At 45.1% G+C, this 14438-nt stretch overlaps 1 protein-coding gene across 1 annotated transcript in view; it reads right to left on the bottom strand.

Moving 5' to 3' along the window:
* Positions 1 to 1761: 1761 nt before the first annotated feature.
* LOC143289655 (lachesin-like) overlaps positions 1762 to 14438 on the bottom strand; it is a 255075-nt gene continuing 242398 nt past the window's right edge. Inside the window, exons 8-12 of the mRNA XM_076598704.1 lie at positions 13620 to 13748; positions 9115 to 9263; positions 8513 to 8654; positions 5159 to 5515; positions 1762 to 2806 (exon numbers count right to left, since the gene is read on the bottom strand). Coding sequence (XP_076454819.1) covers positions 2682 to 2806; positions 5159 to 5515; positions 8513 to 8654; positions 9115 to 9263; positions 13620 to 13748 — 902 coding nt within the window. The 3' untranslated portion in view covers positions 1762 to 2681. The remainder of the gene's footprint in view (positions 2807 to 5158; positions 5516 to 8512; positions 8655 to 9114; positions 9264 to 13619; positions 13749 to 14438) is intronic.

The raw sequence follows: 14438 nt of genomic DNA, 5'->3' as shown, positions 1-14438 counted from the left end.
CCTTGTGTTGTATTTTGTTTTTTCAGTTGCACGTCCAGCACAACACAGCTGTGGTGAATATCTGTAATGATGAGTTTCCTGTTTGTCGTCGTCTGTCGGATAGCCGGGATAGAACAGCTGTAATGAATATGTATGATGACTTGTCTTCTGTTGTCGTCTGGTAGCACTTCAGGTGACAGCTGAAGCGACTGGGACTGCTCTGATTGTCTGGTGTGCCACTTCTTGCACCAGCTGAAGTCAGCTGTAATGAACGAGTGTGACTTTCTGGCTGACATGAATACATTTGACAATTGTCATGTATGTTGTTTTTGTGTTTAACAAAAAGTTAAATAAATAAATAAATAAATCAAAAGCTGTTACAAATGACGAATGCGCTAACTTTCCAGCATTGTTCTTCGGCTGTTTTGCAGAGGACTGTTGTGATGAATATCTATGATGGCTGTTCCTGTGAAGTTTGAGGTAGCAGACTTTGGACAGACACGATGAATGCATGTGAAGATTTTCCTATGTGTCCTGTGCAGTAGAACTTTCATTTGCAAGTTTTTTTTCTCCAAATATGTGATCTTAGATGTCATGATATTGTCCTGAGTATCACCTCTTAGCTACCGTGTAAAATTTCGTTGTGATAAATATTGTTTTTATCTTTCAGCTGTCTGACACAGGAAGGCTGTGACAGTGACTGTGTCCGTAGTCTTGTGTCTTACTTCATTTGCACTTGCGTTATGTTAGGGACTAACTATTACTAACATAAATGATAAGCGATAGCTGTCTTGTATTGTCAATTATATTCCTGACAGGAAACACCTCTTACGATTATATACGATTTTTTTCCATATCCACTTTCAGAAGACAACTGTGATTATAATTACTTTTTTTTGCCCCCAGCTTGTTGGCAGAAGACAGGTGTAGTGAAGAACTATGATAAATATCTAAGATTGATATATATCTGATGTTTGTTTCATTGTTGTCTTTACCAACGGGTCCACTTGAGGGAGGATGCTATAATGAATATATAATGAAGGTTGTCATGTGTTTGCTTAACATGAAATACACCTTGGACAGGCGTGATGCATGGATGACAGGATTGCCTTTGATGATCGTCTCGTGTTGTCTGTCACTTGACTAACAATGGACAGGTATTTTGAATACCTGCGATGCAAAACCTAAATTGTGTTTCTGGAGCATCTCTGTGGACAGGCAGGATGAATACCTGTGATAAATGTCTTCTTTCTCTGTGGATAGCTATGACGGATGTCGGTGATTTTTCCCCTATGTTGTCAGTTTGGAGAATTACCTTGGAAACCAATGACGAGTACCTGTGATTTTGCCCAGTGCAGTCTGTGAGCTGACTCACCGTCGACAGCTATGATGTATACCAGTGATGAATACCTATGATGAAAACCTACGATGCCTGATCTATGTAGTCTTCTCCTCTGGAGAATCCACACATACAGCATACGATTTTGCGGTTTTGTCCAGTGCTGTCTGTTAGTTGATTCACCATGGACAAACTGTAGTGATGGTGATGGTGGCCTACACTGTCTCTCTGAGCCATCACTGTGGGCGCTATGTTGAATACCCATGATGATAGGTATGTGTGTTGTCTCCATAGTGCATTTCTGTGGACACCCATGACGAATACCTGTGATGATTACCTATGGTGACTACCAGGTGTCGTTTCTTTGGAGCATCGCTGTGAACACTCATGATGAAATACCTGTGATGAGTACCTACGATGACTGCCAGGTGTCGTTTCTTTGAAGCATCACTGTGGACACCAATGATGAAACACCTGTGATGATTACCTATGATGACTGCCAGGTGTCGTTTCTTTGGAGCATCGCTGTGAATACTCATGATGAATACCTGTGATAAGTACCTACGATGACTGCCAGTTGTTGTTTCTTTGGAGCATCACTGTGGACACCCATGACAAATACCTGTGATGATTACCTACGGTGACTGCCAGATGTCGTTTCTTTGGAGCATCGCTGTGAACACTCATGATGAAATACCTGTGATGATTACCTACGGTGACTGCCAGGTGTTGTTTCTTTGAAGCATCGCTGTGGACACCAATGATGGAATAAATACCAGTGATGAGTACCTACGGTGACTTCCAGGTGTTGTTTCTTTGGAGCATCACTGTGGACACCAATGATGAAATAAATACCTGTGATGATTACCTACGATGACTGCCAGGTGTCGTTTCTTTGGAGCATCACTGTGGACACTCATGATGAAATAAATACCAGTGATGAGTACCTACGATGACTGCCAGATGTCGTTTCTTTTGGAGCATCACTGTGGACACCAATGATGAAATAAATACCAGTGATGAGTACCTACGATGACTGCCAGATGTCGTTTCTTTTGGAGCATCACTGTGGACACCAATGATGAAATAAATACCAGTGATGAGTACCTACGGTGACTGCCAGATGTCGTTTCTTTTGGAGCATCACTGTGGACACCAATGATGAAATAAATACCAGTGATGAGTACCTACGGTGACTGCTACGTGTTGTCTGTCTGGAGCACCTCTTGTGGACAACCATAATGAATAACCAGTGTTGTGTCTGGTGTCTCTCAGCTGACCGACAACGCCCAAAAAAGAAGCGGGCTGGGGAGAGCTGTGCTTGATGGGCGGTGAGTTGAGCAAGTGGACAGCGGTCAGTCAGTTACAAGGTGAGGCAGAGCTGCTGAGGGACGGTCACCATGGTTACCAGGGTCACCAGGGTCATCAGCACTGAGGCCTGGCGTCCGCTGGACGACCCCGAGATCCTCCCGGTCTTCGCCCCGGGTTCTGGTGGAGGACAGTCAACACAGCGTGTCAGTTACAGTTATAGCAATAGTCATGATAATGATAACAATCATAATCATGATGATAATAACACCACCACCACCACCACCACCACCACTACCAACAACAACAACAAAAACCACACAAAAAAAACAAAAACAAGAATGATGATAACAACGATGCAGACTAACGTGACGTCCACAATTCCCTCCAGGAAGCATACAATTTTAAACACACACACACACACACACACACACACACACACACACACGCACACATACACACACACACATACACACACACATACACACGCACGCACACACACACACATACACACATACACACACACACACACACACACATACACACACACACACACATAAACACACACACACACACACACATACACACACACGCACGCACACACACACACACACACACACACACACACACGCACGCACACGCACACACACATACACACACACATACACACGCACGCGCACACACACACACACACACACACATATACACACGCACGCACACACACACACACACACACACATACACACGCACACACACACACACACACACACACACACACACACACACACACACACAACAACAACAACAAAACAAAAACAAAACAACAACAACACAAAAAACACACACACATACATACAATGACGGAAATCAAGATGGAATCGATGTAAATAAACTAAGATTTATCATGGACGAAAAACACCGCATTTCATTACAATAAGGCGAAATTGATGTTAAAAACAACAACAACAACTTAGGTATATACCAGATATAAATCGCCGCGTATAGTTACAATAATAATGAAAGAAAAATTCAACATAAACAGATTAAGATAATATGATGTGTGCAATAGAAAACAACAACAACAACAACAACAACAACAACAGCAACAAATCAGCAACAACAATCAAAAAAACATCAACACTACATATCAGATAAAGTGACAACCATGGTACATTTGATGCAAACGGGCAACGATGTGCAACGGAAGTTCAACACTGCTTGTCAGCTTTAGTGACTCTCAAAACACGTTAGCTCATCGTTGTTTTTCTCCTTCAGTATGATAGCACACAAAGTACATCAACATCACATCCACATTTATATTACAGCTTCCTTAACATCATCATCATCATCATCATCAGCAGCAGCAGCATCTCCAAAACACCCTATCAGCATCCTTATCACCACCACCATCACCTATGCCTCTCCATTACCATCATCCATAACATCATCAACCTAGCAACATCAACATCATATTCAGCTCCTCATCAACCCATTACCATAATCCCTATCATCATCATCATCATCATGAGTTGCACATCCCCTATTTTCATCATCAATATCATCATCATCATCATTGTCGTCATTCCAACCATTCCCTACCGCCACTGCCATCCATACCACCACCACCACAACGACGACTACGACTACTACTACTACTACTACTACTCATTCCTCTTATTCATCATCATCTCCAACCCACCCTCTCCTACCCCCCCCCCCCATTATGATCATACCCACCCTCCTCCTCCTCACCACCACCATCATCATCACCATGATCATCATCATCACCATCATCATCTCCAACCCGCCCTCTCCTACCCCCCCCCCATTATGATCATACCCACCCTCCTCCTCCTCACCACCACCACCATCATCACGATGATCATCATCATCACCATCATCATCTCCAACTCGCCCCCTCCCATTTCTCATTACGATCATGCCCATCACCACCACCATCATCATCATCATCATCATCACTATTACCACCACTATCATCATCACCCATCATTATCATCACCAATCGCCATCACTCCATCATCACTTCCAACTCGCCCCCTCCCATCCCCGATTACGATCATGCCCATCATCATCATCATCACTATTACAATCATCATCATCAATATCGTCACTATTACGACCATCATCATCATCATCTTCATCAACATCATCACCATCACCATCACACCATGATCATAACTTCCAACCAGCCCCCCCTCCCATGCCTTTTACGATCATGCCCATCATCATTATCACCACCCATCATCATCATCATCACCATCATCATCATCACCATCATCATCATCATCACCACCCATCATCATCACCACCATCATCATCACCCATCATCATCACCATCATCATCATCATCATCACCCATCATCATCATCATCACCATCATCATCATCATCATTATCACCCATCATCATCATCACCATCATCATCATCATCACCACCCATCATCATCACCATCATCATCATCATCATCATCATCATCCATCATCACCATCATCATCCATCACCACGACCTACCCGAGGAGTGCGCGGGCCGCCACCTGCCTTGGGCGTCCCTTCCACCCTGGGTACCCCGGCCCCCGCCCCCACCACCGCCACCCGCACTCCCACGGCCACCCTGTCTGCCGTGCCCCGCCCACGCCGTGACGCCCTTGGCCGCTCCCCCCTGGCCCCCCTCCGTGTGCACGCGTCTGTCGGCCTGGGGTCCTCCCGGTTTCCCCCCGCCCCGGGGCAGGGAGGAGGAGGGGGAGGTGGCACCATTCCTTCCCCCCGCGGCCACAGCGGCGGCGGCAGCGTTGTTGGTGGGGGTTGTGGTGGTGGTGGTAGTAGTGGTGGTGGTAGTGGTGGTGGTGGGTCTGGTTCTGGTGATAAGTTCTGTGAGGGGAGAGAGAGAGAGAGAGAGAGAGAGAGAGAGAGAGGTGATGCATCGTTAGTCTGTGCCTTCACCACATACACAGAGACACACACATACAAGAGAGAGAGAGAGACAGAGAGAGAGAGAGAGAGAGAGAGAGAGAGAGATGTGATGTATTGTCAGTCTGTGCTTTCACCACGTACACACACACACACACACACACACACACACAGGGAGAGAGAGAGAGAGAGAGAGAGAGAGAGAGATAGAGAGAGAGTCAGGCAGGCAGACAGACAGACAGACAGACAGACGGAAGCACACACGCAATCTCAAGCAAAGACCACAAAACCATAATTATCAATTGTTACAATGAAAACGATTGAACTTGCACACCGATTCATTCAAACAAACCCGAGTTCGCCCTAGATCAGCGTGTACAGAAATGAAACCCCATGAATATGATTAGATTCTTTCAGAAAAAAAGAGAAAGAAACAAAGAAAAAGAAAGTGATGTCAGTCAGTCAGTCAGTCAGTCAGTCAATTGATGGAGTCTCCCGTCGGTCCGACGGATGAGTAGGCAGGCAGGCTTATCTGTCGGTGTGTGTCCTCATGTGGGAGAAGAGGCCGATTCTGGATGCGCAGCACTTCCAACAGGTGTTGCAATGGAAGACGTCTCCAGAAGTTGAGCCCTGCTTCCTTCGCTCACGCTTCTCCTTAATGGCTAGCGTTCTCTTGTTTTCAAACATCTTTTTCAAACTTTTTTTTTTAAATTACTACTACCTTTTTTTTAAATTATTTTTTTTATTACTACTACCTTTTTTTTAATTACTACTACCTTTTTTTTTTTCAAATTTTTTTTTACATTATAGTTATTATTTATTTATTTATTTATTTGTGTAAGCTTATCTATTATTCATTCACCTTTTTTTTTTCTCCTCAAGGCCTGACTAAGCGCGTTGGGTTACGCTGCTGGTCAGGCATCTGCTTCGCAGATGTGATGTAGCGTATATGGATTTGTCCGAACGCAGTGACGCCTCCTTGAGCTACTGAAACTGAAACTGAAACTCAAACGTCTTTATGCCACTAGAGCACAGCATCCTCCAGCGATTAGCCAGGTTGCCTGACCAGCACAGGTGTAGTCAATTAACCAACCAGCAACCAACCAACCAACCAACATGCAGTCAGTCAACCGGTAAAGTTCGTCTCTGTTCATTCATTACATCCACGCGCTTATCGAGTTTCAAGTTTGACTTGTCCTTTCACTTCTACTTGAGGACGGGTGACTGTTACAAAATAATGATTTTCATGGAACACTGAATCAATCTGTCTGTGTGTTTGATTCCTCTGCCAATTGAAATCTCCCTCCCACAAACAATTTTTTTTTTTTTTTTAAACAAGGAAAAAAAATTCACTTTTTCACTCCAAACAGCCCATTGCAGTCATTGCAAAAGACGATTCCTTTTGACATTGCTGACAAAAGTTTGAAAGTGGTAATAAACTTTTGACACTGGTAATAAACTCTTGACATTGGTAACAACCTTTTAACATTGGTAGCCGACGCTGACAAAAGTTTGAAAGTGGTAACAAACTTTTGACACTAGTAATAAACTCTTGACATTGGTAACAACCTTTTAACATTGGTAGCCAACACCTTGTCATTGGTAAACAACTTTCGACTTTTTGGGGCGACTTCACCCATGCATCGTACAGTATGGGAGATAAAAAGCTGCGCTCTGTGCTTTGTCCATACGCGATTATTTCCCTTGTCACGAGCGGCACTGGATGCGAAGGAAGTCTGATAGAAGAAGGAAGAAAAAAGACTGAAGGAAATGGATCTGTGAGGAGTATGACAGTGAGTCGTGTCCGACTATGACCATCAGAACAGTAGAGGAGGCAACTGCTGCCCCGATTGTCTTGATTTTTTTTTAATGTGGATACTTATATAGCGCCTATATCGGTCAGAGACCAAGCTCTAAGCGCTTTACATACACGGGGACATTTGCACCACAGATTGCCTACCTGGGTAGAGCCGACTGACGGCTGCCACTGGGCGCTCATCATTCGTTTCCTGTGTCATTCAATCAGATTTCAGACGCACACTCATACACACTCAGACAGACATGTAACATTTTACGTGTATGACCGTTTTTATTTATTTACCCCGCCATGTAGGCAGCCATACTCCGTTTTCGGGGGTGTGCATGCTAGGTATATTCTTGTTTCCATAACCCACCGAACGCTGACATGGATTACAGGATCTTTAACGTGCGTATTTGATCTTCTGCTTGCCGTATACACACGAATGGGGTTCAGGCACTAGCAGGTCTGCATATAATATGTTGACCTGGGAGATCGGAAAAATCTCCACCCTTTACCCACCAGGCGCCGTCACCGAGATTCGAACCCAGGACCCTCAGATTGAAAGTCCAGCGCTTTAACCATTCGGCTATTGCACCTGTCTTGGCTAGACTTGGATCATAGCAGAGAGTGTCTTACCCAAGGGGAGTGCAGGTCTTGACCAATAATGAAGGAAAAAAATGGAGGTTGGAAGAGAGGAGGGATGAAGTGAAAGGCAAGGGAGGGTTGGACGGGTAGCGTCGGTAGTCAGGGGGTGGGTGGTGGTGGTGGGGGATCATGACGAGGAGTCAGGGAGGAGGGGTGGGTAGGGGTGCAGGTGGGGAGGGCGATGGGAGGTCAGGGGTTGGGGGCGTGGGGATGGGGGGGGGGGCGTGGGGGGGGGGAGGCGCGTGGAGGGGGGTGTTGAAGGGCGGGGTGAGTGGGGGGGGTGGAGAGGGGGGGGGGAGACGTTTATGAGTAATACGTGACGGATTGTTCGTTTCTTTGTCTCGATTTCTGTCTCTCTCTGACCAGACAGTGTCATCTTTTTGCTGGACGCCTCCTGACTGTTGGAAACCATACAGGTGTAGAAACACAGACACAGACACAGACACACACACACACACACACACACACACACACACACACACACACACACACACACACACACACAGACTGACCAGACAGTGTCATCTTTTTGCTGGACGCCCCAAGACTGTTGGAAGCCATACAGGTGTATTTGCCGAAGTCCTCCGCTTCCAGCTGGCGTATGGTCAGCGATAGGGTGATCATATCCGTTCCCACTTGGGGGTAGATGTTCACCTGTAACACACACACGCACGCACGCACACACACACACACACACACACACACACACACACACACACACACACACACACACACACACACACACACACACACACACACACACACACACTCCTTCTCAATATCCTCCTCCAATTTTATCCTTTCTCACTGGGGCAAACACACTGATGAAGAACTGTTCACCAGAGTTCTTCAGGTCTGTTTGTCGGATGTATGTCAAAGCCTAGAAGATCTCTACAGAGAGAGAGAGAGAGAGAGAGAGAGAGAGAGAGAGAGAGAGAGAGAAAATTAGTGACGTGGGGGTGGGTGGTGGGGGTGAAGGGGGCTATGGTAGTGGTGGTGGTGGTTGGTGGTGGTGGTTGGTGGTGTGTGTGGTGTGTGGTGTGGTGTGTGTGTGTGTGTGGGGGGGGGGGGAGGGGGGGTTGGGAGATGGGAGGAATGATGATGATGCACCGACCGTATACTTCTGGGTGTTGGTGATGTGCTGGCCCCTGAACTTCCAGAAGGCTTGGCCCTGGGGGAAGGCACTGACCATGCACTCCAGGATGGTGTCCTTGCCGCGCACCTGACTCAGGCGTCGGGTGGCCAGGGTGATCTCTGGCTTGACTGCAACACGCACAGCGGTGACACAAGGGGTGAGTGTGTGCAGGGGCGTGGGGGAGGGGGTGGGGGTGGGGGTGGGGTGGGGGGTGGTGGGGGGGTGGAAGAATGGTGGAGTGAGGGGTGGGGGTACATGAATGAGTGGGGGCATGGAAGATAGATAGATAGATAGATAGATAGAGAGAGAGAGAGAGAGAGAGAGAGAGAGAGAGAGAGAGAGAGAGAGAGAGGACATGGAAGAATGTGTGGATGAATGGATGGGGAAAATGTGTGAGCGAATGAACGCATGAACAATGCATGCACGCGCACGGGCACACACAGCAACACACACACACACACAGTTGTTACACTCTGAATCATAATGTAATAGTATCTTACTCACATGTTTTTTCTTTTTACATAATAATCGATGTATGCATGGTGATAAGTGAACGGTGTGTCAGTGTTGACGAAAGAAGATTTTCTGTTTTTGGTTGAAGCAGATAAGAAAGTATTTTGAATTGAATTGAATTGAATTGAATTGAAAATGAGAGGGTAGAAGAATGAGTAGATGTGAAAATACAAGAGAGAGAGAGAGAGAGAGAGAGAGAGAGAGAGAGAGAGAGAGAGAGAGAGAGAGAGAGAGGAAGAATGAATAAGTGGATGGAAGAATGAGTGAGTGGAAGAACGAATGTGTGGGTGGGAGACCGAGTAGATGGAAACATCAATGAGTGAGTAGAATAATGAATGAGCGAGTAGAAGAATGAGTGAGTGAGTGAGTGAAGTGGACGGAAGAATGGATCGAATGAGTAGATGAATGAATGCGTGAGTGAGTGGATGGAAGAAAAATGAGTGAGTTGATACCAAAATGACTGAGTGAGTAGATGGAGTAATAGTTAATGAGCGAATGCGTGGGGGGTAATTACTGGGGCATCGGTAATACAACGGATGACTGGGAGAGGAGGTAAAAAAAAAAAGAAAAATCAGTGAGTGAAAGGATGGAATAATGTGTGAGTGAATAAATGCGTGGATGAAAGAATTGCGTGAGTAAAAAAACCAAAACAACAACAAAACTGAATGAGTGAGTGGAGGAACGAGTGAGTAAGTGGATGGAAGAACGAATGAATGGAAGAAAGAATGAGTGAGTGGATGGAAGAATGAATGAGTGAGTGGATGGAAGAATGAATGGATGGAAGAACGAATGAGTGAGTGGATGGAAGAAAGAATGAGTGAGTGAGTGGAATAATGAATGAGTGAGTGGATGGAAGAATGAATGAGTGAGTGGATGGAAGAATGAATGAGAGAGTGGATGGAAGAATGAATGAATGGAAGAACGAATGAGTGAGTGAGTGGAAGAATGAATGAGTGAGTGGATGGAAGAATGAATGAATGAGTGAGTGGATGGAAGAATGAATGAGTGAGTGGATGGAAGAATGAATGAATGGAAGAAAGAATGAGTGAGTGGATGGAAGAATGAATGAATGGAAGAAAGAATGAGTGAGTGAGTGGAAGAATGAATGAGTGAGTGGATGGAAGAATGAATGAATGAGTGAGTGGATGGAAGAATGAATGAATGAGTGAGTGGATGGAAGAATGAATGAGTGAGTGGATGGAAGAATGAATGAATGGAAGAAAGAATGAGTGAGTGGATGGAAGAATGAATGAGTGAGTGGATGGGAAAATGAATGATGAATAAGTGAATGGAAGAATGAATGAGTGATTTGGATGGAAGAATAATGAGTGAGTGGATGGAAGAATGAATGAGTGGATGGGAAAATAAATGATGAGTAAGTGAATGGAAGAATAATGAGTGAGTTGATGCGGGAAAAAAAGGGGTGAGTGGGTGGAGTAATGAATGAACAAGTGGGTGGAAGAATCAGTGAGTGGAAGAGCGAAAGAGTGGATGAAAGAATGGGCAAGTGAGGTGGTGGAATGAATGAGTAGACAGAAGAATGAGTTAGTGAGTGAACGGAAGAATGAGTGAGTGAGGGTTTGCACGAATGAATCCAACGACCGAATGAATAAACAACAGGACAAATAAACACAGGAACGAATGTTTCAGTTTCAGTTTCAGTAGCTCAAGGAGGCGTCACTGCGTTCGGACAAAACCATATACGCTACACCACATCTGCCAAGCAGATGCCTGACCAGCAGCGTAACCCAACGCGCTTAGTCAGGCCTTGAGAGAAAAAAAAAGAAAGAAAAAAAAGGGGAATAAATAATAGATAAGCTTACATAAATAAATAAATAAATAAATAAATAAATAAATAATAATTATAATATAGAAAAAGGTAGTAGTAGTAGTAGTAGTAGTAGTAGTAGAAGTAGTAGTAATAATAATAATAATAAAAATAAATAAATAAATAAATAAAAATAAAAAATAAAAATAAGACAGCAATGATGATAAATAAGCAAATAAATGTAAGACATGAAGACACACATTCACACATACCCCCACACATGCATAACAGATATGCACCAAACATGCAGAATGTTTCAACGAACGAATGAATAGATAAATAAAGCAACCAACACGCGAACGAGTTATGAATGAAAGACTGAACAAACGAATGGATAAAGGAATGAAAGATTGAACGAATAAACAAACGAATAGATATTTCTTTTTCTTTGCTTTGGTGTTAAATTTCGTTATGAACGTGATACATACATATAAATATACGTCTGTCCCTTCAGGGTAGATTACTCTGTGTGACGTTCCGGATGCTCTCCCCTGGGAGAGCACGTCTACATCGTTCTCTATCACCCGTTTATTTTTCTGTTTTATTCGTTTGTTTGTTTGTTTTTTTCCTTTGTCGGCATGTCTTGTTTTCTTCATCAGTCAAAGCGAATTTTCTGTTCACAGCACTGAGCAATTCTCTTGATGCTGTAGATTTTTTTTTCAAGTGCCCTTTGGGAACACATGGTAAAAAAACAACAACAAAACAACAACAAACATCAACACACACACAAAGACACACAGACATGACACAGACACAAATGTGTGTGTTTGTGATCGTATGTCCGTGCACTGTGCATGCATGTGTGAAACGTGTGTGTGTGTCTGTGTGTGTGGGGGTGGGGGTGGGGGTGGGGGGGGGGTGGGTGCGTGCGTGCACACGTGCGCTGTGTGTATGTGCCCCTCTGTGTGTGTGTGTGTGTGTGTGTGTGTGTGTGTGCGTGCGTGCGTGCGTGTGTGTGTGTGTGTGTGTGTGTGTGTGTGTGTGTGTGTGCGTGCACACGTGCGCTGTGTGTATGTGCCTCTCTCTCTCTCTCCCTGTGTGTGTGTGTGTGTGTGTGTGTGTGTGTGTGTGTGTGTGTGTGTGTGTGTGTGTGTGTGTGTGTGTGTGTGTGTGTGTGTGTGTGAAGCGAGCGAAGACCTGTCTGTTGTCGACAAAGTAGAACAGAACATGAAAGAATAAGGTGAGTGGATGGTAGAATGAGTCAATGGATGAATGGTAGAAAGGAATGAGTGAACGGACGAAAGAATGAGTGAGTGGATGGTAGAATGAGTCAATGGATGAATGGTAGAAAGGAATGAGTGAACGGACGAAAGAATGAGTGAGTGGATGGTAGAATGAGTCAATGGATGAATGGTAGAAAGGAATGAGTGAACGGACGAAAGAATAAGGTGAGTGGATGGTAGAATGAGTCAATGGATGAATGGTAGAAAGGAATGAGTGAACGGACGAAAGAATAAGGTGAGTGGATGGTAGAATGAGTCAATGGATGAATGGTAGAAAGGAATGAGTGAACGGACGAAAGAATAAGGTGAGTGGATGGTAGAATGAGTGAACAGATGAATCGTAGAAAGGAATGAGTGAACGGACGAAAGATGAGTGAGTGGATGGGAGAATGAGTGAATAGATGAATGGTAGAAAGGAATGAGTGAACGGACGAAAGAATGAATGAGTGGATGGAAGATTGAGTGAATGGATGAATGGTAGAAAGGAATGAGTGAACAGACGAAAGAATGAATGAGTGGATGGGAGAATGAGTGAATAGATGAATGGTAGAAAGGAATGAGTGAACGGACGAAAGAATGAGTGAATGGATGGGAGAATGAGTGAATAGATGAATGGTAGAAATGAATGAGTGAACGGACGAAAGAATGAGTGAATGGATGGAGAATGAGTGAATAGATGAATGGTAGAAAGGAATGAGTGAACGGAGGAAAGAATGAGTGAGTGGATGGGTGAATGAATAAATAGATGAACTGAAGAATGAATGAGCGAACGGATGAATGAATAAATGGATGAACTGAAGAATGAAGGAGTCAGTGGATGGGATAACGAACGAACGAGTGAATGCAGAAGGGGGTGAGAAGGGGGTGAGGGGAGAGGAGGAGCTAATGGGGTATCTGGGGGTGGGGGGAGGTGGACTTACACTTCACTTGCACCCGGATGTCCTTGCGCACGCTGGGTGGTACCCCGTTCTCGGCCACACACTCGTACACCCCGCCACAGTAGCGGGTGACGTTGTGAATGACCAGCACCTGCCCCGCCTCCCCGATCCCTGCAACAGTGACGTCACCCAGTCCATGACGTCACCACGACGGACTTGGACTCGACAGGTCACGACACGACACGACACGACGCGACACGACACAACCCGACACGAAACTCACTGAGAGAGAGAGAGAGAGAGAGAGAGAGAGAGAGAGAGAGAGAGAGAGAGAGAGAGAGAGAGAGAGCCTTCTCGTAGGAGGCACTCAGTTACGCCAGTGACGTCAGTTTTCGTTGAAATGAAGGTGTCCAGTGTACCATGTGTGTGTGTGAGTGGGATTGTGTTCGTTCTTTTGCTTGACGTCTATCCACATTTATGATTTTAGACGTGTGTGTGTGTGTGTGTGTGTGTGCGTGCGTGCGTGTGTGTGTGTATGTGTGTGTGTGTGCGTGTGTGTGTGTGTGTGTGTGTGTGTGTGTGTGTGTGTGTGTGTGTGGAATCCGTGCATGGAATAACTTTATTTTAAGAAACTCTTGGTTCTCACACTCTTCATTCACCACCTTCAACTACTGGAGTGATGGTCTAGAGGTAACACGTCCGCCTAGGAAGCAAGAGAATCTGAGCGCGCTGGTTCGAATCACGGCTCAGCAGCCGATATTTTCTCCCCCTCCACTAGACCTTGAGTGGTGGTCTGGACGCTAGTCATTCGGATGAGACGATAAACCGAGGTCCCGTGTGCAGCATGCACTTAGCGCACGT

This window comes from Babylonia areolata, chromosome 14 (assembly GCF_041734735.1).
Source record: "Babylonia areolata isolate BAREFJ2019XMU chromosome 14, ASM4173473v1, whole genome shotgun sequence".
Lineage (NCBI taxonomy): Eukaryota > Metazoa > Mollusca > Gastropoda > Neogastropoda > Buccinidae > Babylonia > Babylonia areolata.
The sequence above is the reverse complement of the archived record's forward strand: the minus strand, read 5'-3'. Positions and strand labels throughout refer to the sequence as shown.